Source organism: Capricornis sumatraensis, chromosome 16 (assembly GCF_032405125.1).
Source record: "Capricornis sumatraensis isolate serow.1 chromosome 16, serow.2, whole genome shotgun sequence".
NCBI classification, from domain to species: Eukaryota; Metazoa; Chordata; class Mammalia; order Artiodactyla; family Bovidae; genus Capricornis; species Capricornis sumatraensis.
Window position 1 is genome coordinate 45,765,967 of NC_091084.1, and position 27,618 is coordinate 45,793,584.

A 27,618-nucleotide genomic window follows, 5' to 3' on the forward strand; every position below is an offset into this window, starting at 1 on the left:
AGCCTTCGAGATAAACAGGAACAGGAGGAGTCAACCAAGCCCTTTCTTGCAGAAGCGTCTCAGGTGAGCTGGAGAAACGCAGCCCTGGCTGAGGATGCATCAGGGAAAGGAGGAGAGGACTCAGGCTGCTCCCTTTTCCCCACCCAGTACCCAGCTCCCCGAGGCTTAGGCCCTGTAGCCCAGCTGGCTGCAGCGTGCAGGGTGGGTGTTCCTGGGCACTTGGTAAGCACCATCCTCTGGGACCTGTGGTGGGCTCACCTGTCGCTCTTCTGACTTCTCCCCCAGGTGTTGCTCTAGTCACAGGGCAGCAGGCGCCACAGGTAAGCCTGCTGGCAGCCAGGGGCAGGAGCAGAATCAGCTTAGTATCGAAATCTGTCTTTCTAGCAGGGAGGGGGCATCTGGGGAGTGGGTGCAACATGTTTATTAAAGGTGATGCTGCTGCTCTGAGCTTTGGGGGGCTCATGTGGTGGGGGCCTTAGCTGATGCCCTGTACCCTGGGGCTGCCTTGGGTGGGAGAGCAGGAATGGTTAGTGAGGAGGGCCAGCCTGCCAGAGGATATAACTGGAGAGTTTTTTCCTCCTTGTATAACATGTGATAGAGGTATAGAGAGGTAGAATGTCTTACTTGTGGCTACAGATGTAATCAGGGACTGCTCAATGGTTTACAGGGACCTGTGGTTTTTTTAGCTATGTCCCCCCCTCTCTCTGGGCCTCTGTGTCACTGTCTTTATGGCGAGGGAATTGATTAGGTGAACAGTGGAAAAAGCTAGGTCTGGAAGCTAGGTTTGTGCAGCTTTGGTTCTACAGGTGAAAGCTGGCAGTAGAGCATCAGTCTTCTCCAGACGATGCCACTGCTCTGTTGGAGTCAGAGCGTGGGCCCCGGCTGCAAAGTTTCAGGGAGCCCTGGCCAAGAGCTTTAGAGTGACGGGCTTTTTTAACCCTCAGAGGGTTGCTTAGCACTGGGCTCAGGCTTATGTGCGTGTGCCTGTTGGGCCGGGCTGACCCACTGCTAGTTTTCTGAGACCTCTTTGGGCATGCTCGCCCATCCTGGCCCCATGCCCAGGTTGCCTTGGCACTGCCCTTCATATCTGAGGGTAGGCTACCCACTCTTGGTCCACCTTCCTTGCTGCCTTGCTAAGTTCCAGGCTTATCGCACTCTCTAGGCAGCAGCAGTGGTTGTAGTGCCAGATCTCAGGCTGCACCCTAGGTCTGCTCATGGGTCTTTCTGTGAAGCTGGGAGTTAGGGGAGGCAAATTGTGTCCTCCAGGGACCTGGGATCAGGACACCCTTCTGTCTGTTGGGCATCTGCCCTTTTCTCTTCTCTGCCAGAGGGGAAATACATAACAACTGCACTCAGAATCTTTCTTAACTTGTTGGAGCCTCTTTAAGACTGGTGACCCTGCCTTTCTCAGCTGCTGAGATACAGAGGCCAATCTATCAGGCTCAGCCACAGTGGGAAGGGGTACTCACTCTATGGCAGTGGTCCTCAAACTTGGTTGTACATTGTAATCAACCTGTAAAATTCCTGAGGAATTTTAAAAAATACTGCTACCTGGCTCCCACCTCCTGAAACTGATTTAATTGACATGGGCTGTGAACTGGACATCAGGATGTTTAAAAGTGTCTCATATGATTCAAATACATAACAGAGTTTGAGAACCACTCATCTACAGAATGAAACTGCCCCCAGATTTATTTTTCTAGGCAGAAAAAACTCTGTTTCATTTGCCTTTTCTCAAATATCATATTTCTTAAAACTATAAGCATCGCTGGGGCTGTCTCCCAGCTCTTCCTGGATTTCAAATTCAAAGCTGGGTCCAGATCATCTTTAGAGTTCGATCATTATTATGGAATATTTTACTTATAATCAAATTATTTAGTTAATTAAAAAGTTAAAATTACCTTGTTTGTTTACACTTGAGTTGACAGTGAAAAGTGAAAGTGTGGTCACTTTCTGTCCATGGAATTCTGTCCATGGAATTCTCTAGGCAAGAATACTGGATTGGATTGCCATTTCCTTCTCCAAACACTTGAATTAGAGAGGAGTATAGCGACATGGGCAGGGGTGAGTTTTAGAGGCAGACAGACTTGGGTTCCAGTTGTAGTTGTGTCTCTACTTTCTGGGATCTTCTGCAGGTGACAACTTCTTGAAGCCTCAGTCTATCCAACTCTTAAATGGGGATAGTGCCTACCTCTATTTGGTGAACTGACAGTTAAATAAACCTGTAAAGTGCCTAATATAGGGAGTGGTGGAAAAAGAATAATCTGCCTTACCCTCCCAGAGCCCAGAAGTGCTCACTCTTGTGACAGAGGGACTGAACAGCCTCAGTTTTCAGAGGGCCTCTGGTACCTGTGAGTTCTTCATTCTGGAAGCAGAAACACTATCCCCTTTGGGGATGGTTGTGTGGCTTTTGGGCCCTGGTCCTCCATTTCTTAGAACAGAGGGTCCTCTGTATGAAATAAAAGCTCAATGCTGTCGCTTGAAAAATTCAAGTAGAAAAATAAAAGCAATATATCTAAACAATATTTTATGTAATTTGTGATTTAAATAACTAAATTAATATTAAATATTATAAACTATTAAAAACTTAATATTAAATATTGTAAATTGATATTTGGTCATTTTATATATATGCACAGCTCTAGGAGTTCATGTATTCCAGTTGTCAAAAAAAGAACTTTGTTTTGGTATCCTCATTGAAAAATGGGGAATCTTCTTTAAAAAATAAGAAGCTCAAGGTTGACACAGCTTGATGGGGGTTAGGGAGGTTACGGACCTCCTGAGGGAAGATAAGAATTTCTGGGCAAAAGTTATGACACAAAGAGAGCCCGTGTCCTCCGTGTCTACTCTGGGCCCTACAGCTATCCTGGAACCTGGGTACCGCTGCCACTGCGGTTCTCCAGCTCTGCTATCAGCTGCAGCAGCCCCTCTTCAGATGGGAGGAGCTCTTCGGTCCAGGCCTCCCTCAGCCAGGCCTGACTTACTGGCAAGGGTGGTCTGTCTCTTCCTATCTTGCCCAGGGGAATTTATTTCTGAAGCGTAGTTGCAGAGGAGGAGGGTTGAGAAATCCGTGTGTGTGTGTGTGAGTCACGCTCAGTCATGTCTGACTCTTTGTGCTTCTATGGATTGTAGCCCATCAGGCTACTCTGTCTATGAGATTCTCCAGGCAAGAATACTGGAGTGGGTTGCCATTCTCTTCTCCAGAGGGATCTTCCCAATCCAGGGATTGAACCCAGGTCTCCTGCATTGCAGGCAGATTCTTTACTGTCTGATCTACCAGGGAAGCCTGGTAATCCGTACTTCCCTGCTGTTCCCATTTCTCTCACTTAAGGATGTAGACAGTGTGATTCAGAGAAAAGGGGTCACTGATTTCAAGTTGCACAGTTAGTGACAGTCTTGAACCTGGAAACTATATCTCCCAATTCGCAGCCTTTCCCAAGGCCCACACCTCTGCTCTGAATCAGACCTTGTTCCTTTATTTTCCTGGGCTGGTTTTTTCCACCACCCAGAAAACTTCCAGATGGCTTTTTTCGACTTTCATTGGCTGTGAGTGCAAGGAATACACATGGAATACTCAAACTGGAAAGAAACATAATTGTTGAATATGCTCAAAATCATGCAATATTTTTTAGTATCAATTGTGGATTATTTTTGTATGTAGACATATGAGCAGATAGTTAAAATGCAATGTGATATATGTTATATTAGAGGGATGTTCAGGGTACTGTGGGAACCCTGAAGAGGGAATAATTAATTCTTCCTAAGGGAAATCAACCTTGCTTCTCAAAGCTAGAGCATTTGAACCAATTTGGAAGGATGAATAGGAAGGAGTTTATCTGAAAAGGAGTGGGGTAGCAAGGAAGAGTATTTTAGGGAGAGGGAACAAACACTTTCACAAACACAAGAGTTTTGCAAAGATTTGGTGCATTTAGGGGATAGCAGAGGTATTTGGCATGGCAAGGACATAGGATGTGTGGCACGTGAAGCTAGAGATGAGACTAGAAAGAGTTGAAGCCAGTGTGGACAGGGCCTTGAGCCACAAGCTAAGGATTTTGGCCTTTGGGGCCATGTGAGGTACAGGATGTGTGATGAGGCCTTGTCTCATCTATTCAGTTATTTCTCTTTTTCTCATCATGCTAATGAGACTGTGTTACTATGACTAATGTTTGAGCATCTGCTACCGGGGAGTTGAAAGCCTTATGGAAATTATTTTCAACAACTAGAACAGCGTTTCTGACCTGGGGGGAAATGAGGAGGGTCTTCCCTGACCAGCCAAGTGGAAGGGAGGGGCAGTTGCATGATGCCCCTGGATGATGCCCCCTGTGCCAAACGTCCTTCCCACGTCTGTTGACGGGCAGAAGAGTAGCTAGGATTCTGCAGATCCAGCTCTGTCGTTAAAGTCCGTGGCTCTGCAGAGGCTAAGGGGGGGTTTTGGTTTTTTTGGGTTTTTTTGGCAGGGAGGAGTGGTAGGTGAGGAGAAGAGTGGTAGTAAACTATTATTTTGCATGATTTTGTAGATTTAATTTTTCCAGGATATATCAGTTACCTTTTGCTGCGTCGAAAGCCACTCCAAATCTTAGCGGTTAAGACAATAACAAAGCTTTATTTATGAATCTGCAGTCTGAGAGTTTGGGCTGGGATACTCTGGGTGGTTCTGCTGGGCTGTGCTGGGCCTGCTAATCTCTGCTGTGCTTACCCATGTCTGTGTTCAGTTGGCGGGTCAGTTGGGGCTCCCTGGCTTGTTTTGGCTTCAGGTGGCTTACCTGAGACAACTATGGCCTCTCTGCACATGGTTTCTTATCTCCCAGCTGTCTAACCTGTTGTTCATGTGGCAGTATTCGAGTTCTGAGAGGGAGAGCAGAATCATAGAAAGCCACTTGAGGTCTAGGCTTTGAACTTATTCACTGTCATTTTTGCTGCATTCTGATGGCCAAAGCAGGTCATGAGGGCAGCCTAGCTTCAAAGGAGAGCGAATAGACTACACTTTTTTTTGAAGACTCCACTTTTAATGGATAGGATTGCAAGGGCATGGACACAAGAAGGGGAAGAATTTGTGGCCACTTTTTCAGTCTCTCAGATTATCTGACTTTCATCACATGCGAGAGTTGATAATTAAGGTTATTGACTTACCATGAATGGGATATGAGAAATCTTTTGAATTCAAAGTCAGCATTCATGGAGGATTATGTGAATTCTCAAGTATTGTTTAGTTCAGTCCTCACAGCAACTCATGTTTTCCCTTTCTATTTTGCATATGAAGAAACTGGTGTACCGAGGGGTTAAATGAGATTAAGTGACTTGCCCAGCCAAGGTCGCTGGGTGGTAAACCTGGTGTTTGGACTTGTTTGTCTGCCTGCAACTCTAGAGCAACTGCCATTGTGTCGTTTTGGTGATATGAGACAGAGAAGACCGTGGTGTTCTTGCTACATCACTGGCAGAGCCAGCCCCTTTCCAGGTTGTCCTCATCCCTGGGCACAGGCACCTGGCCCTCAGGAGCTCTCTCCTTGCCCTCAGTGGGCCAAGCACTTACGGAGTGGACCTGAAGTACTGCAGTCTTCAGGGTGGCAGTGTCATACTGCTTATATAGTTCAGGAACCCACCATGCTGACGAATGTGTTGGAGACTGCTGCATTTCTCTGGAGAGAGGGAGGTAGGACAAGATGTTTGTGTTCAGGGGTGAAAATACATATATGGGGTGCACCCAGCGTGGACTGTGTGGAGAAGGCGCAGCAAAAGCTGTTTGAGCTGCAGGGGCAGACCAGTTGGTCTTGGTTGTTACAAGAGAAGAGTATCTCCTAGGTGAGCGGGCAGGCAGTACTTGCCTTTCTCTGGCTAGAACTTTCTGAAAGCTCTAGTTTTGAAATCTCTAAAGAAATTCTCCTACACAGTTATATAAATGGCTGGAGCTGTGCCCTGGGCTAAACTGACTGCTTTGAACTTAGCCAGTAGTGGGAACTGGGCTCTCAGGGTGGGAGCAGCAGGAAGGCACCTGATTATCACAACTGGAGCAGGGTTGGGCCTCTATTTTGTAGGAAGGAAAGAGCTGTAGGATCAGGCAAAGTTGAGGATGTGGAGAGGTCTGTAGGGCAGGCCCCTAATAGGTTGGCCATGTCCAGAGTACCCTGATGGTAAGTGCAGGCTGTGGCATCAAACATACTTCATTTTGGCACAGATGGTGTTGGTACATATCTGGGTGTTGTATATTAGAAAGCCTTGTGTCTAGGTCTTATGTATAATCTGCCATGTTGCCCTGACTGTGCTATCTTTACCCTCTTCTCCCAGAGCTCATCTCCTGTCCTGGGTGTGAGTGAGTATACATCACCAGGGATGTAACTGAACATTTTCTGCTGCAGTGCTTTTCTTCTGGGCAATCCAAGATGGTGAGGGTAAGTCAGGACAAGCAAAGAAGCAGCTAATCCTTTTCAGAAATCTGTGCGACCCTGTCCATAAGTCTGTCTGTCCACCCATCACTCTATCTTACTTGTTACCCTTCCACCAGTTTACCTAATCATCCATCCATCCATCCATCATTCTATCCAGAAGAGAATCAAAATGTTTCAGTTGGGGAAGCAAAATGAGTGTGTTTTTTTTCTCTCTTACAGCTTTTACTGGAAATTATGACTACTAAGCTTTTATTCCCTCCACCGTCCCAATACTCGAGTTGAAACTCATTCACCAGCCTGGGTTAGATGGGTTCACCAGTTTTGCTTGTATTTAACAACTAATACCTTTTCCCTGAGTTTCTGAAATTTCACACCACTTACTGACTAGTATCCCTTCTCATTCTTTCTCCACTGGGGTATCCTTGCCACTACATTTTATTCATTTGCCATTTTACTTACTTGCTCCTGTATTACATTCTTACTGAATGTCTGCCATATATGCCAGGGCCTGTTCTGAGTACTAGGAAGACAGAGACCCATGTATCTACCCTCAAGGAATTAATAGTTTCGTTAGTAAGACCTACATTTCTCATCTTTCCTTTTTCTTGCTGTGGGTTTGTCAGATCCCAGGGTGAGGACAAAGCTGTCAGAATCCACGTCAGTTTGGTGGCCTGTGTTATTCAGCACAGATAGGCTAATTTTTTAGAAATCTTCTTTTCATCTCTCATATCAGCCCTCCATGATATTTCTGACCAAATGAATGAACATTTGTACCAGGAGAAGGCCAGAGATTCTTGGTCCTGGCAAGCCCCAGTAGTGGAAACACAGCTCTGAGAGCTGGTCTGTCGTACTCTTTCCTGGCTGTTTATCATCACCTTTTTGTGCACTCATACAGCTACGGTTTCTTCTTCTCCGTAGCATGTTGAAATTTTTGCTTTGGCCTGTGCTTTACATTGTCCTCCCTTGTCTGCCTGGTGAACTTCTACTTGTCTTTCAGTATCCAACTCAAATGTCACCTCGTTATGGAGGACCTTTCCTAGCCTCTCCTAGTTGGAACTCCTGGAAACCTTGCTTTGCTTCCTTAGCACTTGGTGCATCATTTCATCACAGCATAACCCACTGAGTATTTGCCACACTGTCCAGGCTGTGTACCTTGAGAGCAGAACCTTGCCTTATTTATCTGCATATCCTCAGCTGCAACACAGGATTTGTGTGAATAGGCCTTGAGGCCACTGCTCTTAGTCACATGCTTTCCTTCACGTGTCCCTACATGTCCCTCCCAGGCAGTTCTCCAGAATGGACTGTACTCCAAAATAGTGGAGGAACAGCTCTGTGGGTCCCCAGTCCCTAGCGTGTTTACCACTCATCAAAGCAGGTCCAAATGATGAAGACACTGTCAGTAATTCCAGAACTCTCTACTCCTAGAACTGCTCGGAGTGCAAGGAGAAGAGGGCAGCTCACATCCTCTGTACCTACTGCAACCGCTGGCTTTGCAGCTCCTGCACGGAGGAGCACCGGCATGGTCCGGCCCCTGGGGGCCCACTCTTTTCCCGGACCCAGAAGGGATCTCCAGGTATCACTCCCTCCCCTCCACTAGCTCACATACCTCCCACCCCCATCCCCACCCCCCGCCCCGTAAGTAGTACCAAACCACAAAATCTTTGGAGAAGAGCTCTCTGCCCTTGTTTCCCTGCTGGGGGTGAGAGTAGGGGTGGTCTCAGAGCCTTTCCGAAAGAAAAGCTGTTTCCTCCAGAGTCACAGCACGGTGTGCCTTCACTCCAGGCTCTCCCTGTTGCCAGGCCAGGGCAGGGGGCGCATGGGGAGTAGGTGACTGTGAGTGAGATGGTGCAGGGAGGAAAAGTTTTAAATTACTGTGGCAGCTAATTGAGTTCCCTGTCTTTCACCTCTGTTTAGAGCAATCTGACCCTACTTCTGTTTAGTTACTTGATTAATTTAGCATCCAGGATCAGGGTTTGTCCATTTATCCATCCAGCACCATCTGTTTTAAGTGACAATCTTCTTCAAAGTCTTTTCTCAAGGCCCTTGAACTGTGGGAAAGGTTTTACCTTCGTCAGACAGGAACCAAAGTTTATGATCCATGTAATCTGATCTGGGTAGCTGGTTTCAGCCTCAGTCTGGATTGGGCAGCTGTTTCAGCCCCACCGTAGCAGAATCCTGGCCAATGAGGAGGTGTAGGTTAAGTTCTGAAGGACTCACTATTCTGCAGGAGATCCATGTGCAGCAAGTAGCAGGTACCTTCCTCAGGCTCAGCAGATGGTGAGATGCCTGGGGCTTGGTGGTTATTTCTGGACAACTGTGCAGATCTGGCCAGTGTAAGCCCACCTTCCTCATTGTGTTCCTGGAACCTAATTGGCCCAGAGAGAGGGTCACTTTTGCACCACCTTCCCTGTAGCTCGGGGTCTTCCCTGTGTCCATAGAAGGCTGAGGGTGCTCAGTGGAGCTAACTTAAGAGGTCTTCCTGAGCAAGACATGCCCACTTTCTCCATCTTCTCTGGCAGGAGTGAATGGTGGTTCTGGAGACTTCGCCTTGTACTGTCCTCTACACACGCAGGAAATTCTCAAGCTGTTTTGCGAGACCTGTGATGTGCTTACTTGCCATAGCTGCCTCATGGTGGAACACAAAGAGCACAGGTCAGGCAGGGTGGCTGCCCAAGGGGACTTGGGAGGGCTCTGGACTCTCTACCTGTGAGAGTGCTGGGTTCCCAGTGCATGGAAATCCTCTCCCTGCTTAAGCCAGCCTTCAGTCCCCAGGCTGGGCTGAAGGTTTTCTCTGTTCTGTTGTGTGGGGCTTCTCTGTAGAAGCCCTGAGGGCTAAGAGTCTCTGACTCCCTAGATGTAACCCCAGCCTCCCTGCACTGGGCCTGACTGAGGCAATGCATTGCGGGGATTCTTGCTTAGCAGGCATGCTCAGAATAAGACTTAGTCTTCCTCATTTTTTTTCTCTGCCTCCTCCTCTAGGTGCAGACATCTTGAAGAAGTTTTGCAAAACCAGAGGATGCTTCTGGAAAGTGTGACTACGCAGGTGGCCCATAAGAAATCCAGTCTACAGACATCTGCAAAGCAAATTGAGGACAGGTAGCATCAGCGAGCCCCTTGCCTACACTGGAAATGCTCTGCTCCCTCTCACCCTGGGTCCCAGGACCAGGATGGAGTGGACATGCAGATACTGGCATACGTCCCAGAAGGCACATGTCCTGGTCTTAGAGGTCTCAGGGCCAGGGAGGGGGTTTCGGGGCATCTCTTGGTGAATGGAGCCAAGCTAGGTGAGGATGATCACAGTGGACCTGGGCTAAAGTGCCTGCCTTCTGAACATGACCATGAACTGACCAAAGGTAGGTGCTTAAGAACAAGGGCACAGAGCAGATACTGGAGAAGAGAGGGCTGTTTATTATGTGAGTACAAGTCAGTGGCAATCTATCCTTTATCACTCCTTTCCAAATGTTTTCCTTATACATCTATACATGATATGAAATCATCAATATTTTGTGTAGAAAGAGAAATAAGCAGGTACAGAGAGAGGATCACATGGCAGGCATTGGATTGGGCATCATGCATGTATCATTTTGATCAGTTCTTTCTTTGAGTCAGGGGTTATCTCCATTCTACTGATGAGGAGGGTAAGATTCAGAGAGATTAGGTGACTTATCTGAGATCACATAGCTAGTCAGAGACTGAGCTGGGTTTGGAAGCTAGGTCTGTGGTGGCTTCAAAGCCTCTTTTTTAATTTTTAAAAAATGGTTTTATTGAGATATAATTTATATACCATAAAATTGCCCTTTTGAAATGTGCAATTCAGTGGGTTTTTTTTTTTAGCATATTCATAGAGTTGTACAATCATTATTATGATGTGAAAGTCACTCAGTTGTGTCTACCTCTTTGTGATCCCATGGACTATAGTCCTCCAGGCTTCTCTGTCCATGGGATTCTCCAGGCAAGAATACTGGAGTGGGTTGCCATTCCCTTCTCCAGGGGATCTTCCCAATCCAAGGATCGAATCTGAGTCCCCTGCATTGCAGGTGGATATTTTACCAACTGAGCCATCAGGGAAGCCCTGGTGAATTGTACATTTTAAAAGGGCAATTTTATATTTTTTATATAATTTTTATATATAGATATTAAAAATATGATTTTTATACCATAAAATTTCCTTCATAAAATGTACAGTTCAGTGGGTTTTTTTTTAGCATATTCATAGAGTTGTGCAACGATTATAACTGTCTACTTTTAAAATATCATTTTTATCACCCTAAAAAGAAACCCATACACATTAGCAGCGACTCCCTATTCACCCTGCAGCATCCCCAGCCCTTGACAACCATTAGTCTACTTTCTGTCTCTACCTAGGCTCTTTTCACCGCATGACGCTGTTTAGTAGAGCATTCCCCCTCTTAATGAAATAAGAAATTACATGAAGTCGGACCTGTGTGCACTCTCTCTGTCCTGCCTCTGGTGCTGTGTGAACCGATGAGCTATTGACTTGACCTGGGGATGGACCTGTCGTTTGTTGAGAGAAAAATGAGTTGAACTTCGGGCCATTGGCCCACTTAGATCAAGTGGGCTGGATTGTACAAACGGCAGGATGGATGGTGGAGGAAGGTTCTTATTTCTTTACATTTGGTGCCTGCTGGTCCCTGATTTCAGTAGAAAGTGTCCCCATTGTAGGCTCTTACGTTTGCTGTCTGAAGGCTGTTGTAGGCCTGGAGGAAAAGGCTCACCATGCTGTTTCCTCCTGTTGTTTGCAGGATTTTTGAGGTGAAGCACCAGCACAGGAAGGTGGAAAACCAGATCAAAATGGCCAAGATGGTTCTGATGAATGAACTGAACAAACAGGCCAATGGACTCATAGAGGAGCTGGAGGTATATGTGAACAGATGGTTAGGTTCTGTACTCTCCTTGGGGCAGAAACCAGGCACATATCAAATATGTCTCATGGCTCAGAGATGCCTGGGCTAGAATTCAGATGTGCAATTTCCATAGCTCTCTGCTACTCCCTGTATCTTAAAATGTCCTGTCTAATTTTGGGAAGTTGGCTCATTAAGGGCTTAGAAAATCAGATCAAACTCCCATTAATGCTGTGGCAGTAAGGCAACTGCCTTCCTGGCCTTTGCAGGTTTATGGCCTTGAAAGAGTCATGAAACGAGCTATGCCCAAGAAATCTAGACATTCATTTCCTCAGTCATTTTTCACTTATTCTTCTTTGCACTGTAAAATCTACCTTCCCTTTCTCTCTCCCTCCCTCCATCCCTCAGCAGCCATGTCCTCCTCTCAGGGGTGCAGTTTCATCTGATTCCATTTGTGTTTACACTGATGCACACAGGGCACTAGACTTCTCAAGCATGTGGTCTGCAGTCCAAGAATAGGATCAGGGACTCTGTCTTCTCTCTCTGTACCCAGGGCATCACTAATGAGAGGAAGCGGAAGCTGGAACAGCAGTTACAGAGCATCATGGTTCTCAACCGCCAGTTTGAGCATGTGCAGAATTTCATTAACTGGGCTGTCTGCAGCAAAACCAGCATCCCTTTCCTTTTCAGCAAAGAGCTGGTAAGAAGAACTCCAACTCCTCAATCACTGACTTTGGGTTAGTAAGTGAAAACCATCTTTTACCAAACCTCACCGTGCAAAGGACCCAGGTGCTGGAATAGACCTACCTTCCTCCAGGCAACTCAGCTAGGAGATTCTGTAGTTCTGTCTCAGGTCATGGATCCAGACGTTAATACTAGAAGTGTGTTGGACCTTCCCTAGGAAGTTGGGTTTAAATGGGGCCTAAGAGGAAAGGAGGAGTGGAGGATGACATTGAGGTGTTGGGCTTAAGAGATTGGTGATGCCCAGGAAAAGGAACAGAACTTTTGAAAGAGTTGATGAGGTTTGTATTTGGATATGTCGACTCTAAGGGGCCTGTAAGGGCATCTAAAGGGAGCTGTCCCAAATCTGTTTTGATAGATGGGTCTGGAAGTCAGAAGAAAAGTCAGGGTTAGAGAGAGAGAGAAAAAGATGTGTGAGTCTCTGGGATTTGGGTGGTATTGGAAAAGTGTGTGAAGAAAGAAGAAAATAACAGATCTGGAACCCCAGGAAATGTCCTAGTTCTCAGCACAGTCAGAGGAGGGAAATGAGTGAAGGAGATGAGAGGCAACCATCAGAAGTCAGCAGAGAATAAGAGTGTGGTACACAAAACTTAACAGAGAGCTTCAAATTTTTAAGTGATCAATGTTATCATTGCTAAATAGGTGATAGAGGATGAGTAGTGAAGAGAAATCTCAGAATCAGGAGGCCCATGGTATAACCTTTGAAAGACACCCCAACAGCTTTTCTCTCCAGCAAAGTAGAAAGGTCAAAAGCTAGAATGAGGGATTGAGGATGGGAGGTGAGGAAGTAGAGGAATTAGTGAAAAGCAGAGAAATAAGGTAACTTGAGGAGGAGACAGGGTTGGGGATACTTTTTTAAAATAAGGAAAACATTTGCACATGTTTATTTGGGAGAAGAAGTTGAAGATAGAAGCGATGTGTGGTAGAGGGAGCATACTGGGAAAGCAGGAGGAAGTGGGATCTAGAGTGAAATGGTTGACTTTAAACAAGAGGTGCTTCTTTTCTCTGAGATTGAAGGATGGGAAGATGTCAGTATAATATAGTTAAGTCTGGAGATAGGAGGGATACAAGTTTGAGGGAATTTGCCTTCACCCTCTATGAAGTAAGCAGTGATAATCAGAGGATTAGACATTGGGTAAATGATGTTCAGGAGAGAAGTAAAGATTTTAAATAGTCATTAAGGACCATGGAGGGACTTCCCTGTTGGCTCAGATGGTAAAGCGTCTGCCTACAATGTGGGAGACCCGGGTTCAATCCCTACGTTGGGAAGATCTCCTGGAGAAGGAAATGACAACCCACTCCAGTATTCTTGCCTGGAAAATCCATGGACGGTGGAACCTGGTAGGCTACAGTCCAAGGGGTCGCAAAGAGTCGGACCTGACCGAGCAACTTCACTTTCACTTTCAAGGACCACGGAAGAGGAAACTGACAAGAAAAGAAGGGACTGAGGGGGGCCCTGAGCATAATGATCAGTGAGGCGACCCCACGTAACATAGCTTTGGGGTGGCTGGGTTGATGCAAGGGCAGGCACTGATGGGAAGGGAATTAGGGCACTAGTGATGTTGTTACTTAAAGCAGTGGAAAACTAGGATGGCCAGCTGGGCTGAGGGAGCAGGGCTTGGAGATCAATGAGGTGGAAGAGCATGCTCAGGAAGAGCAAGAACTATTCTGATCAGGGAGTAGGTTTTTGGAGTTTAAGGTCTCATAGGTAGAATGGCTCTAGATGGTGAAAATGGTCTAGGTCTGGTGACTGAACTGAAAAGAGAAGTGGAGGTGGTTTACATTAAAGAGCTCAAGGAAGTAAGAGGCTAAAACATTGATTACGACATTGGTTAATTAGATGTTAGCAGGGTAGTTGGATACTTGCCAAAGTCCTAGATAAATAGGAGAGTTTTAGTAATAGGAGATGGAGAAGGCAATGGCAACCCACTCCAGTACTCTTGCCTAGAAAATCCCACGGATGGAGGAGCCTGGTAGGCTGTAGTCCATGGGGTCGCTACTAGTTGGACACGACTGAGCAACTTGACTTTCACTTTTCACTTTCATGCATTGGAGAAGGAAATGGCAACCCACTCCAGTGTTCTTGCCTGGAGAATTCCAGGGACAGGGGAGCCTGGTGGGCTGCCGTCTATGGGGTCGCACAGAGTCAGACACGACTGAAGCGACTTAGCAGCAGCAGCAGTAATAGGAGATAGATGAAAAGGATGAGGAAAGAAGAGGGCGATTAACTAGGATGGAAGGGAGTTTTACAAGTGGGTGGAAGGACAGCTCTGGGGAACTCAGAGAGTGTCTGCCCCCATGGACTTTCCAGTTGAGATTATGGTAGAATGAAGGGAGCACTCTTGAGAGGGTGCTGTCAGATGATATCCTGAGGAAGAATTAAACTCAGCTGAGGCCTGGAAGAGATAAGAATGTAGGCATTCCAAAAGCCTCGATAAGAGGAAGGGGATCAGTAGGGGCAGAGGGAGGGGAGGAATGTCAAGATACTAAGGTGTAAGGAAATGAGGGAGCACACTGGGGAGGACCACAGGCTAAACAGCCCTGACTCTGGGCCTTCAGCCTGTCCAATGAGTGAGGGAGAGGGAGTTCTCACTCTGGCACAAAATGCCCAAAGAAATGACCTTTGGTCATTGCTGTTGTCAGATTGTGTTTCAGATGCAGCGATTGCTGGAGACAAATTGTAACACAGACCCTGGCTCCCCTTGGAGCATCAGATTCACTTGGGAGCCTAACTTCTGGACCAAGCAGCTGGCTTCCCTCGGTGAGCCCAGGGCCTACTCTATGGGCCTTTGCATGATTGCTAAGAACACATTTAGACCATCTGCTTAACTCACTGGGTAGATCAGCATATGCCCAAGAGAAAGTGCACCCTGAGACTGCCAGTGGTCATGGAGTCATTCAGCAAACCTTTTCCTGGAGATGATGATGGTGGGGTTGGGGTGGGAGGGGGAGAGCTGACAGCTTAAATAGCAGTGGCAGTATAGGACTTTTGTAAGAGGACCAGTTGAAATCTGAGTTTCCTATTTCACATGAACGTCCCTGTTCTGCTGGTTTCATTGCTAGAAGAGGAGACAAGACAGTGGTCCTGCTCTCCAGAATGCTGTATGCCAGTGCAGGTGGACCTGTGTCTCCGAATACAAGGGCATACATGTGTGTGGGCACAGAGATACTTCAGCGACACAGAGAGAGGCAGACAGGCAATGGCACACACGTCTTTTGGAGTTGAGATGTTAGAAGATAATTCATGACCTTGCACATTTTTCTTCCCTGCTGCAATAACTTGCTGGCATTCAATATTTAGGCAGAATGTAGACAATTTGAAGTTGTGCCTGTGCTGACAACCTAATGGTAGGTTTGTTAAACTAATGGCCAACTGCTGCCTTTATCTGGACTGTTATTCTCATTGAAAGTGTTCTGAACTTGACAAAATAATAAATGGATATTTAGGTTTATTTTCTGCTTCCCTTTCCCTTTTGATACAATTCCACAGACCTTTGGTGAGCACCTGCTCTGAGTCAGGCCCTCCACTAAGTGACCAAAGGTGACCACCTGCCCTCAGGACACTACGTTTTCCCCTACATAAGCCTCAGAGGACCTGAAGAAGCCATTAGACTGAAACAGCAATAGCATCATCTTCTCATGTATGAGGGCCTAGGGTCCTCAGACATCAGCACTGACGCTTGGCACTGACCTGGGGATGGAGCTTCTCCACTCTCCTCCACCCTGCTTGCCCAACATCTAGTTCTCCAGAACTGTATTTGAGGACTTACCCATTTGTCCTGGGGACGAATCTCCTTTGCTACTTTTTAGTACACTCCCTCTTCTCCCCCCAGTGTTGATAGTTTTGGTCTGAGTCTTCCTTGGGCTATTCTGTTAAAAAAGCAGTAGGTACTCTGTGAGGGAGCCCATGGTTTCCCTAGTGGGATACAAACAGAGTCAGGACTGAGCCTCTGGTAAGAGCTGAGCTGATTCCTCAAATGTCCCAGGCCCCCAGCACAGGTCTATATAGTTTCTATTGCTGATATCATTCTAGACTGAGTCTTGGGGGTTAGGGATTGAATTTCTTAATCTCTGCCTCTGGTACAAGGTTGTTGAATGATATCCTTTGGCCCTGGAAGAGGGAGGTAGCAGGAGTAGGGGCAACAACTGCAGATCACCTTTGGAAACACTCTCTATTCTGAATTTTTAGGCTGTATAACTACTGAGGGTGGACAGCTGTCCCGGGCAGATACTCCTGCTTATGGAGGCTTACAGGGACCATCATCTTTTTACCAAAGCCACCAGTCCCCAGTGGCTCAGCAAGAGACTCTCAGCCATCCCTCGCACAAGTTCCAGTCTCCAGCAATCTGTTCCTCCTCCGTGTGCTGCTCCCACTGCTCCCCAGTCTCACCCTCCCTCAAAGGCCAGGTCCCCCCACCCAGCATACACCCAGTGCACAGCTTTAGGCAGCCCCCCGAGATGGTACCCCAACAGCTGGGCTCCCTGCAGTGCTCCACGCTGCTGCCCAGGGAGAAGGAACTGCCCTGCAATCCTCACCCGCCAAAGCTGCTTCAGCCCTGGCTGGAAACCCAGCCCCCGGCCGAGCCGGAGAGCACACCCCAGCGGCTGGGGCAGCAGCTGACTTCACAGCCCGTGTGCATCGTTCCCCCACAGGATGTTCAGCAAGGAGCCCATGCCCCGCCCACCCTGCAGACACCCTCCATCCAGGTGCAGTTTGGCCACCACCAGAAGCTGAAGCTCAGCCACTTTCAGCCACCGCCACAGCAGCAGCTGCCACTTCCGCCCCCTCCGCCCCCTCCACCCCAACAGCAGCCACCCCCGCCTCTCCCTCCATCCCAGCAGCTGGCCTCTAGTCAGCACGAGAGCCCCCCGGGGCCCGCCTGTTCCCAGAACATGGACATAATGCACCACAAGTTTGAGCTGGAGGAAATGCAGAAGGACCTGGAGCTTCTCCTTCAGGCTCAACAGCCCAGCCTGCAGCTGAGTCAGACCAAATCACCTCAGCATCTACAGCAAACCATCGTGGGGCAGATCAATTACATTGTGAGGCAGCCGGCGCCCGTCCAGTCCCAGAGCCAAGAGGACACTGTGCAGGTGAGGTCAGGGTGGTACCACCTCCCTAGATTCTCCCTAAAGAGCGTCAGGGACACAGCCTCCCCCTCACAGGGTGGCACAGGAACAGTTTCTTCATCTTAAGCTGGCCTTGAACCCAGCCATCCCAATTCAAGACTGCCCTGGACTCCACCTTCCATCTCAGGAAGGCTCCAGAGAACACAGTACTTAGCTCCAACACAGATCCAGGCTCAATCCTGTCCAGAGTGGCCTGGCTTAGTCCTGTCCTTCTGGGTGACACTAGGGACTATGTCCATTAATGGAACTTCCTGAGCTGTGCTGGACTCCAGTCAGTGCAGGGCAGAAGGGAGGCTGTCTCTTACCTTTGTAACCTCACTTCCTTTACTGTAACTTATGAATTCCAGCTGGGGGAAGGGGAGAGCTTAAGCAGATCATTTGCCTAGAAATCATACAACGTTGGGGGCTTCCCAGGTGGCACTAGTGGCAAAGAGCCCTCCTGCCAATGCAGGAGGCAAACGAGACAAGAGTTCGATCCCTGAGTTGGGAAGATACCCTGGAGGAGGGCATGACAAACCACTCCAGTGTTCTTGACTGGAGAATCACATGGACAGAGGAGCCTGGCAGTCCGTGGTTCACAGGGTTGCAGAGAGTCGGACACGACCGAAGCGCACATGGATGCTCGTAAAACGTCGAGTGGTAGTGCCAAGACTTGCGTCCATGCCAGCTGACTCTGAATTGCCACAGAGGAGGCCTTGTTCTCTCCCTAGGAGGATGACTAAGGCTGCTCTTCTCTTTTCTCAGCTAAAAGCCAATTGGAGAGGTGCAGTTTGTACCTCTGGGATCTTTGCAGTACTCCACATCTTCATTCTTAATTCTTGCTTTTCTTGGTTTCCAGCAGCTTCCTGTTCCAGACCCTTCCTCCTCCCCTTTCACTTTTTTCATAGTGAAATATATATAACCACATTTATACCTTCAAAGCAGCTCTATAGACTTTTACTTTATTACAAAATCTAAGGCTTCACATTTATGCTTCTGCACTGACAACTTCAATTTTATTTATTTTTATTTATTTATTTGGCTGTGCAGCATAGCATGTAGGATCTTAGTTCCCCAACCAGGGATGGAACCCGTGTCTCCTGCAATGGAAGGCCAGTTTCTTAACCCCTGGACCACCAGGGAAGTCCCTAAGCACTGACTTCAGATCATGCTTTGAATGTCTGCCTCTGAGGCTCAGTTCCTTACAGAGAATAACTCTTATGATGGCAGAGAAGGGTCTAGGGTTTATAGAGGACCACAGCTCTATAAATGTAAGTCAAAACTGTTGTGATTGCTTAGGTAACTATGACAAAGTTAGCTCATGATTCTTGGTTTGACTTCTATTCTAAGATGTCATATTAGGAACAGCTTAGATAAGAGTATCTTCCTGAAAAGATTTCAGGCCATCTGCAGTGTGTAGGTGGTGGGCAGTGCAGGTGGGCCTCAGCCTTTACCACTGCTGCTACTCTTTGCGGGAAATGAAAGTCACTCAGTTGTGTCTGACTCTTGTGACCCCATGGACTGTAGCCCGCCCAGGGTCCTCTTTGTATGGAATTTTCCAGGCAAGAATACTGGAGTGGGTTTCCATTTCAGGACGCACCCAAGTTCTTATTTTCTCCTCCAGGCTGCGGATGAGCCCCCAGCATCTGAAGGCCCAAAGCCGCCGACTCTCCCCCTTGACAAGAATACTGCTGCTAACTTGCCCCAGGCATCTGGGGAGGAAACCCCTCACAGTGTCCCCGCATTGGACAGCGCCATCCAGCACTCCTCTCCTAATGTGGTGAGAAAGGTACAATTGGAGCCTGCTTTCCCTGATCATATGGGACCCACTGCCAGTCAAGACCCCAGGGACCTGGCTGAGGATGTCTGGGCTGGGGGAGGAGTGTCCCTGTTCCATCCCTGGATGTTACACAGCCCTGACTCATGCCTTTTGTCCTAGTGAGTGAGCAAGGTCCTCCTCCACCCCATTGGCACTCCCCCACACTTAAATTGGGAGCAGCTGGGCTTCATTTCGAGAGGAAGGGGAAAGGGAAGGAAAGCCAGTTTGTTGAACACTGACTGTGTACCTAGAACCGTGCTTGGTGCTCCGCAGGGTGACTTCACTTAACCTTCCCAATAGTTCTGTGAGGTGGGGATCCCAATTTTATAGCTAAGGCAACTCAGATCCAGGGGCCTACAGCTAATAGAGAAAAGGGGCTAAGGTTTATGTAAAATGAGAATCACAGCCTGAGCTTTTTCCTCTCTGCAATGAATGACAATGGGGAAAGTATTTTATGTGGTCCCACGATCCAGAGTTGGCTGGCTTTAGAATTTGAATTAATGGAATTCTGTGGGTGAGTGGCCTACAGAGATGACCTGCAGAGGTGGCTGACCATCTGAGGGCACTGGGATGTTTTGAAGATAAGCTAGCAAAGCTCTTCCTGTCTGTCCACCTGTCTGCTTGGTGGACGGTTCATGGCAATAACCCAGAATCTTACAGCTCCTGGTTGTCCTACTCTCAGTCCTGTCTTTCATCTCTGCCCCGGTCATCCTCCTAGCTGGAACCGCAGTGCTGTGCCTTCCCACCAGCCCTCCATGTGTCCCTTGGCCCTGTTCCCCTTATTCTGTCCCTTTTCTGGTCTCATCCCCTCAACCCTCCTGGTACTTCCTCTCAGCCCTGTGCCAGGAGCTCTGCCAGCTATTCTGTACCCTTCTAGCCTGCACTCTCAGCCCTGCAGCATCCCTTGGGCTCTACAGTCCCAGTTTCGCTAGTGGTTCTTTGTACCTACTACCCCTCATCATGTTTCTCCCAGCAGCACCATTGCCATAGATCAGTCTACCTCAGTGATGCCTGAGAAGAGAATTTTGAAAAGTAAGAGACAGCAAATTTGCACTGTTACCTTAGAAATCCCTTGAAGTCTGGTACTAAAGGTCTTTAGTTTGTGCCTAGCCTGCCCTATCCTTTTGAAAATGGTTTGGCTTAGAGGCCCAAAAGATGCTGTACATTGGACCTGTGTGCTCTTAGCAGTTTACATTCTTACACCTGAGGTAGATACCTGTCTGTTCAACCATCCGTCTATCTACCCATTTACCTATTTACTCAGTGATCAAAAAACATGTTAACCTCTTGTCATGTGCCTGCCATTTTTATAGGTGTCAGGAACACACTGGTGAATAAGCAGTCTCACTTTGTACCTTATAGTCTAGTGGGAGGGAGAGGTAAACAAGCAGCAACAATGAAGTATGATTAAGTGCTGTGATAGTCAGTGGGGTGTATATAAAGAGCACTGAACTCTTGGAGATGACTTCCTAGAGAACATGGTTTTTAGCTGAGATTTGTTTGAAAAATTAGGCTGGTGAAGGAGACATGGAGGGGAAAGGCCAGGATAAATAGAGGGAATGGCTAGTAGGAAGGTCCAGGAGTGAAAGAAAGCCTGGGCTACTTAGGGGGTTTCAGATAGTTTGACTTGGTAGGAACATGAGATGAACTAGAGAATGGGAATGATGGAAACCAGAGCAGTTAGAAAGCTTTGTGAATCATGCTCTGAATTTGGGATTCAGTCTTGGGGGTTGCGAGGTGTGAGCGAAGGATTACTAGCAAGGAGGATTACTAACATGGCTTGAATTAAAGTATAGAGAGATCACTTTAGTTATAGTAAGGGAGACCAAACTAGTACAGAGGAGAAATAGGAGAAGATGAATGAAATCAGCTAATGATGGGAAAGAAGAGGCCGCAAGGACTTCAAGAGATGAGATCCTAGGAGATTTTTGGACTTGGAGTCTGATTGGCAGTGGGAAGTGGGGTAAAGGACATCCAAGGTGTGTCTTGGTCCACTGAGTTGCCATTCATCTGAGATGGGAGCATGGGAAGAAAAGTACATTTGAGGGGAGGAAAAAGTCAATTTTTGAATTGGTGGTGGTCTCCTCTGTAGGCTACATTATAAGATGACTGGAAGACAGCTAGCTCTAGAGGGCAGTAGGGAGCATGGGCATTACCAGTGCCCAGCTGGTAGTGGGAGCCATGCTGAAAATGCTTCTGCTTATTTGATGGGTCTCAGTTCTGCTCCTCCACCCAATAGAGAGGAAAGGAGGCAAGCCACATGCAAGCATGGAGTCTGTGCTACCTGGGTGGGTGGCCCGTAGGGTGCTCGGAGCCTCGAAGGGAGGGGCCGCTTCGCTCCTGCATGGCTGCAGGGTGGCAGTGGGGTTAATGAAGATCCTAGGATATCTAACTTTTCATCTGGAGCTCCTCTGACTGTTACCGGGGACTCATGCAGAGGTGTGGAGGGGCCAAGTGACCTGATGTTTTTCAGACATTTCATAGGCTTCTTTAAGGCTTGTACTCCCAGAAAAAGGAACCTCAAGGTTGCCATCCAGGGGAACCTGGTCCAGAGGAACCTTTGGGTCTGCTTGACTGAGTGAGGTACTGGTTATACACAAAACTCCTGAAATAAGGAAAGGGGCTTTCTTTTTGAGGGAATTCATTGTCTTGAATCTGGGCAGGATGGGGGATATGAAGGTCACGGTTACCCAACAACATTCTGAGCATCTTATCATTGATTTATAGCATTTTCTACTTTTTTTCATAGATTTTTATATGTATTTTTCTATTTTATTTCTTTGTTTATCCTAGCAATACTATGAGGAAGCCACTTTCTTATTCCCCTTTGAAAGATGTGGAAACTGAGACACAGAGAGATTAAGTGACTGCCTAAAAGTTAAACAGCCAACTGTTGGCAAGGTTAGGCCCAGAGCACAGTTCCTGCCTCAGCCCTGGGTTCAATGACTAGGTTAAATGGCCTCTCTCTGTGCACTGCAGTGGGAGAAGCAGGACTCCATGTGGCCTCTCACTGCTGGATTTTCCTACCATTATACTCTCTGAAGTAGCCTGAGGCCTTGCTGGGGAGGAGTCTTAGGACCCATCCTAGCTGGGTCTTGGCTGTCTTTATCTGATAACGGCACTTAGCCCCCAGCCTACTCCTCGGTCTGTACTGGCTGGCAAGTGCCAGGGGAAGTCAGAAGTCTATCTGAGTCCACAGACGAGAGGAAACTGTGGCAGCAGGCACAGCTCTGCGTGTTCCACAGAGATGTACTCCTGCTCGGTGCTGCTTCGTGTCCCTACAAGGGGGACTTTTGTTACAGCCGAGCAGCTGTGCACACGTACCTAGGAGATGGTACTAAATGAGCTGATGGTGAAAACAGATTGCTGCTGCAAATGAGATGTGAAAGTTCTAGAATGGGTTTTCTAGTGGCTTGAGCTCTGCAGTCTCTGGAGCATTTTACCCCACCACCTTCTGTGCCACCAGCAGAATGTTTTTGTATGAACTTGGACATTTGTTTGTCAGCTGCTGTTGCCTAAGCGTTCTAATCTTGGTTCAGCCACTTTGGAAAAAGGTGATGAAGAAAGACAACTTTACAACAGAACCCCTTTAAATACCAGGTGAAACTGGAAGATATTTCGATGGCTTCGTTTCATACTTCTGAACTAGTCGACTGCCGAAAAATACACACACTCCTTTTGTCAGTGCTCATGGAATCGAGGCTGTAGACATCACAGAGAGCTCTAGCTGAACCCCAGTTCACCTGCAAAAAGGACCTCTCTTCTGCTCATAGTGGGGCCCCAGATCTTCAGAGGACTTTGAGGCCACTAAGTTACTGCTTACGGCTTCAGTGGAGTCTGGGATATATTGTCAGCAAATGATGCAGAAGTAGTTGACATTCCTGTGGTCTGGATTATTAAGAGTGAAGCAGAAGAGTGGAGGATCATGGACCTGATGAATAGCATTTATGCCTTTATCAAAGCATTTTGATGCCTGCGCTCTTGATTCTTAAAACTCAGTGAGATTTACACTCACCTGTAGAGGAGGAAGTTCAAGCCCAGAGATGGAAAATAATTTGCTTAAATGCATATTCTAAAGCTTGACATAAGTGAGGAAAAACTAGGCACCCTGCCTTAACAGTCTCCAAATACATGGCTATAGACCAGATCATGGGTTCTCATCCATGTCTTTTCCAAAAGCAGCTGTCTTTTCCTTGCAGCCTGGCACTGACAGCTTCTGCTCAGAATGCTTCCAGGGCCTGATAAGGCTTTCTTCTGGCCTAGGCTGTGACCCGGTTAGCAGTGCAGAACTGTATAGAGATGTGCACAGTGTCCTACATAGGAATCGAGCCAAACACCCCCCAGGTCTGGCTGCCTGAATTTTATACTCTGTAGGAAGCCTGTCTCCTTCCTTCTGGCCTGATTTCATTCACAGACCAAACCTAAGATCTTTGTCTAGGTCTCCTGGTTCATGGGAAAGTAGGTTCTTGCTCCTAGACCTTTAGATTTCCTTAAGCCAGCCCAAGAAAAATACCTCTGGGCTAGTTCTTCCCCATCTCCAAAATTTGGGTTTTACAGGTTCCACTCATTCTAGCCTTCACTTCAGATTCACTGGACTCCACCTTTTCCTTTGCTCTTCCTTCTGCCTCAGACCCTGATCCTTTTTTTTTTTCCATCTTCTTGGATCATCAGGGCACTGGGTACTCTTCAGTTCTCTCTTCACCAGCCATCATTGTTTTCCCATTTGACTCCCATTGGTTAGCAGATATCAACATAGTTACATCTGTAGCAACAACCTTACTTCATAAAAGAATTTTTCATTGAGCTGGTGGGACACTTACTATCAGCAAGAGCAACTTTCCTGTTAAAAATCAACTTGTGAAACCACTGGCAGGAAAAGTTAGTTCCCCACTCAGCTATCTGATTCAGTTGTGTCAAGATCTACTGCTTAATCTGAAAGCTACTTAATCTGTCTACTTAATCTGAAGCTGTTGAAACACTCAAATATTCCAAAGATTTAGTTCACAAATCTATTTACATGCATCCTTGTCTCCTTATCTATTTCCTTCAGCCAAGGCGAAGGCCTTCAATGTGTTTCCAAAAGACAACTCACAAGTCATTGGTCTCTTCTCCTACTGTACCTGTATATGGTGGTCAGTCTTTGACAAGTTTGACTCCTAGAATCAAAACCTGAAACCAGAAGTAAGCAGGCAAAGCTTCAGAGCAGCAACAAGAATAGTTGTTACAAACCTCACACATTATATTCTGTATGAGACTATAAGCCCAATTTAGTCAACTCGATCTAGCAAGCTTAGTTATCTGGTTTTCTTTGGAAATTTTTAGTTTTTCTGTATTATAGCAGTAAGCAGAGTAGAAGCAGGGAGTCGGGACTTCTATAATGGCAGCTAACAAGAGGAGAGAAGACAAGAAACTTCACCTGGAAAAGTGCCATGATGTGATGTCATTCACAGAAAGGACTAGCTAAACCCTACTACATTCTTAGAACTTCTCTAAAGCACCGATGAACTACAGGATACCCCAGCAATAGAGGTTCATCAGAATTCTTTTATGTCACTAAGAAATGGTCTCATTCAGCCTCAGATACTCTGTTTAGTAAGACAGGGTAGTGTGCAAAGCATTTTAGAAGTACTATCCTTCAAAATAATATTTTAAAGTCAATTGCATTTTGTTATTGAAAGAGGTATGTTTCAGATATCTGGCAAATTGATTTGTGCAAAACACTGCTCTATCTGTGCTCCTTTATCCCCAGCAATATTATCTTGCTGTACAAACTTGAAATTTATATTAAACTCAGGGTATGTGCACCAGGTGTCTGCTTATTGACTTCTCAATCACGTCGTACTAGAGCACTAGCTTTCTACCTAATGGCACAAAACCAAGACCAGCCAGCACGTTTCTATGGCTAGGCCCAGTCTTGGATTCCTTTATGAGCTTGGAAAATTTGGGTACTCACTCTGTGTCTCAATTTCCCTTCCTGTTAAAATGAAAGAACAATATCTTCCCTGAATTTGACAGCATCTTGTGGCAATCATTAGAATGGCAATGTAGGCACTCCAGGTCTTCAGAAAAAGAAATTGAATTCAGCAAAAAAAAAAAAAAAAATTGAACTGCAGAAAAAGATCTGAGTGGTGAGAAAGGGGAGAGGAAGGCAGCAGGTGACAGAGCACAGGTGAAGAGGATTGGACAGGTGAAGGACTGCAAAGGTGACCGGGAGCAGAAGTTGAAATTTCAGGCAGTTTAGATAGGTCACAGGTCAGGCAGGTGGTAAACAGAGATAAAGAGATGAAGAGACAAGGAGAGCGAAGGGATGGGGACATATGATTTGGGAGGAGACCAAATTAGGGGCAAGTAAGGAGATACTAGGTCATGGAGGTAAGAGAGAGCGCCCTTCATATGTCAGAGGTGACCTGAGCTGATTCCCAGAGGTTGTTTGTTTTTGTTTTTGCATTTTTAACTTTTCTCCTTGAGCTAGAAAATAGCTTATTTGTACTTGCAAACCTCAAAATCCATATGCTCACCGATGAAGTCTGAGGTTTTATAGGTGAAGATGAATTCAAGGTGTCAGTTAATCTGGGAGGTGTCAGTGATTGCCCTGCACAGACATTCCAGCTGGCCATATACTTTCACCTTCTCTCATTTGACCTCTGAACAATCCCAGGTGCTAGAGAGGGCAGATAGCACCTTCTCCACTGACATATAAGCTTCTCCTGTGTGTGAGACACCAAGTGTCGGACAACTTGGCCATACTCACAAGCCCTTCTCCAGCTGTAGCACATTCCTGAGAAGACCTTTCCTTCCTTCCTTACAGCCCCCAGCGACTCAGCCTGCTTTCCTGGCCGTGAAAGTTGGCCCTCCCCTTGCCCCTACTCACCTTGTAGTAGAGTAGGATAGAGGATCTCAACTCCCCTCTTTCTTTCCGTACATGACATAAGGACCTTCTGTGTTAATATTTTGTAGTTATTCACTCCAGAGAGCCAAATGAAGTATCAAAAATAAGTAACATACAAGATAATAGGTTCCAGAAATGCCACTGTATTTGCATAGCCTATAGAATAGGATTGAGGCCAACTTCCGCAGAGCACTTTTTCTGAGTCTCTTCTTAGAATTTCCCCATATACGTTCCCCAGGTCCTTGTTACTGTTACCAGAGCTTCACACCACTCCTGATATCCTTGGCCTTCTTGAGATTGGTTATAGATATGAACAGGAAAGAGATCAGTCTAGTGTTCAGTATCAGGACAAGTTACTAACCTCATGCTGTCTGCTAGGTGTTGGGGGAGCAAGTCCAGCAGGCCCAGCTCAAAATAAACCACAACAGAGTTTCCACAATTCTTCCATGGCTCAAGCTGCACGCCCTCTCTCCTTTGTCATTATATTCACTCACATTTCATGGTATGTAAGAAGGGGAATTGATATCCTACAAAAGTGATCTCTACTCCTAATCTGGAAGGTTTTGTCTTTGGGAATTTAATCTCTTGTATATCTTATGACATATAGCCCCTGACTGTCTGGGACCTGGAATAGTTCCAGATGGATTTTGGTGCTCTTGAGGCTTGGCCCCAAGGATTTCACTAAGTTATCTGTGTCATTGGTAGATGAGATGACTGCATTAAATATACATGTCAAAAAGGGAGACAGTCAAAGTATCCAGCTCAAATAATTAGACAATCATGTATAAAAGGAAATACAATGATCATTGGATATTCCTATCCAAAGATAAGAAAATACAGAATATCAGAGAGCTGTATGAGTGCATAACCAGGACAGCAAGGGGACACCAAGGGATGCAGGCCTGGGTATGTTTGAGATATCCCTTGGCCTCTGGCCTCAGTCCCTTAAGCTGGGCTCTATACCTAGTTTATCCCATTTCGTTTGCGCATTCCCCCCATCTCTCCTCCTCCTCACCTTTCTGATCTTGGGACTTAGACTATACAGCAAATTGAAGTCTTTTTATTGAAGACCATTGAACTATGAAGAAACATATTAAAAGTAAACTTCTGTAGAGAAACGAAGGGTATTTAGGTCATCTGCTTTTAAAACTGAAAATTAAGAATAGGAATTATAAGCTTTACTAAAGCAGTTAAGTAATAAGGAAAAAGGGTTGGGGGAGAAGAAAAGAGAAGAGAAAATCAAGAGAGACTAAGGGCAGGTGATGGAAAGACAAAGAGATGGAAGAACAGAGTGTGGGAGAGATCAGGGAAGAGGGTGAGCAGAGAGAAGGGCAGAGGCAGGCAGGCCAGAAAAACGAGTGTGGCTTCGGTGCCAGAGAGCTGGATTCTAAAGCCATAAAAATCCTATGACAAATATAGTGGTGAGTGAAAGGATCCCCCTGAGATTAGGAATGTAAGATGGCTACTGTCACTGCTTCTGTTCAGCTTCAAACTGGAGGTCTTAACTGGTGGAGTAAGGCAAGAGAAACAAGTGTGAGCAAAGGGAGAGAATAAAACTCACTAGTCCTAGGCAACATGATTTGTATGCACAGAAGATCTCAATGTGACTTTAGTAAGATCGCTGGGTACAAGCTCAATATATAAACAGCAATTGTATTTCTACATGTGAACACAAATAGAAATTGAGATTTATAAAATTATGTTTTCAATTATATAAAAAACCTCAGATGCCTCTGTGAGCTTCATTTTTCTCAATTATAAAATTAGGGCCACAACAATAATAACATTAACAGTAATAGCAACAGCAGCAGCTAG

The 27,618-nt window shown here is 46.5% G+C and overlaps 1 protein-coding gene across 1 annotated transcript in view; it reads left to right on the forward strand.

Moving 5' to 3' along the window:
• The first annotated feature begins 2,054 nt into the window (after positions 1–2,054).
• The window catches only part of TRIM66 (tripartite motif containing 66), a 36,881-nt gene continuing 11,317 nt past the window's right edge, over positions 2,055–27,618 (forward strand). Inside the window, 10 exon segments of the mRNA XM_068987978.1 lie at positions 2,055–2,064; positions 6,283–6,386; positions 7,809–7,956; positions 8,903–9,035; positions 9,363–9,479; positions 11,147–11,261; positions 11,799–11,945; positions 14,630–14,747; positions 16,176–17,080; positions 18,720–18,884. Coding sequence (XP_068844079.1) covers positions 2,055–2,064; positions 6,283–6,386; positions 7,809–7,956; positions 8,903–9,035; positions 9,363–9,479; positions 11,147–11,261; positions 11,799–11,945; positions 14,630–14,747; positions 16,176–17,080; positions 18,720–18,884 — 1,962 coding nt within the window.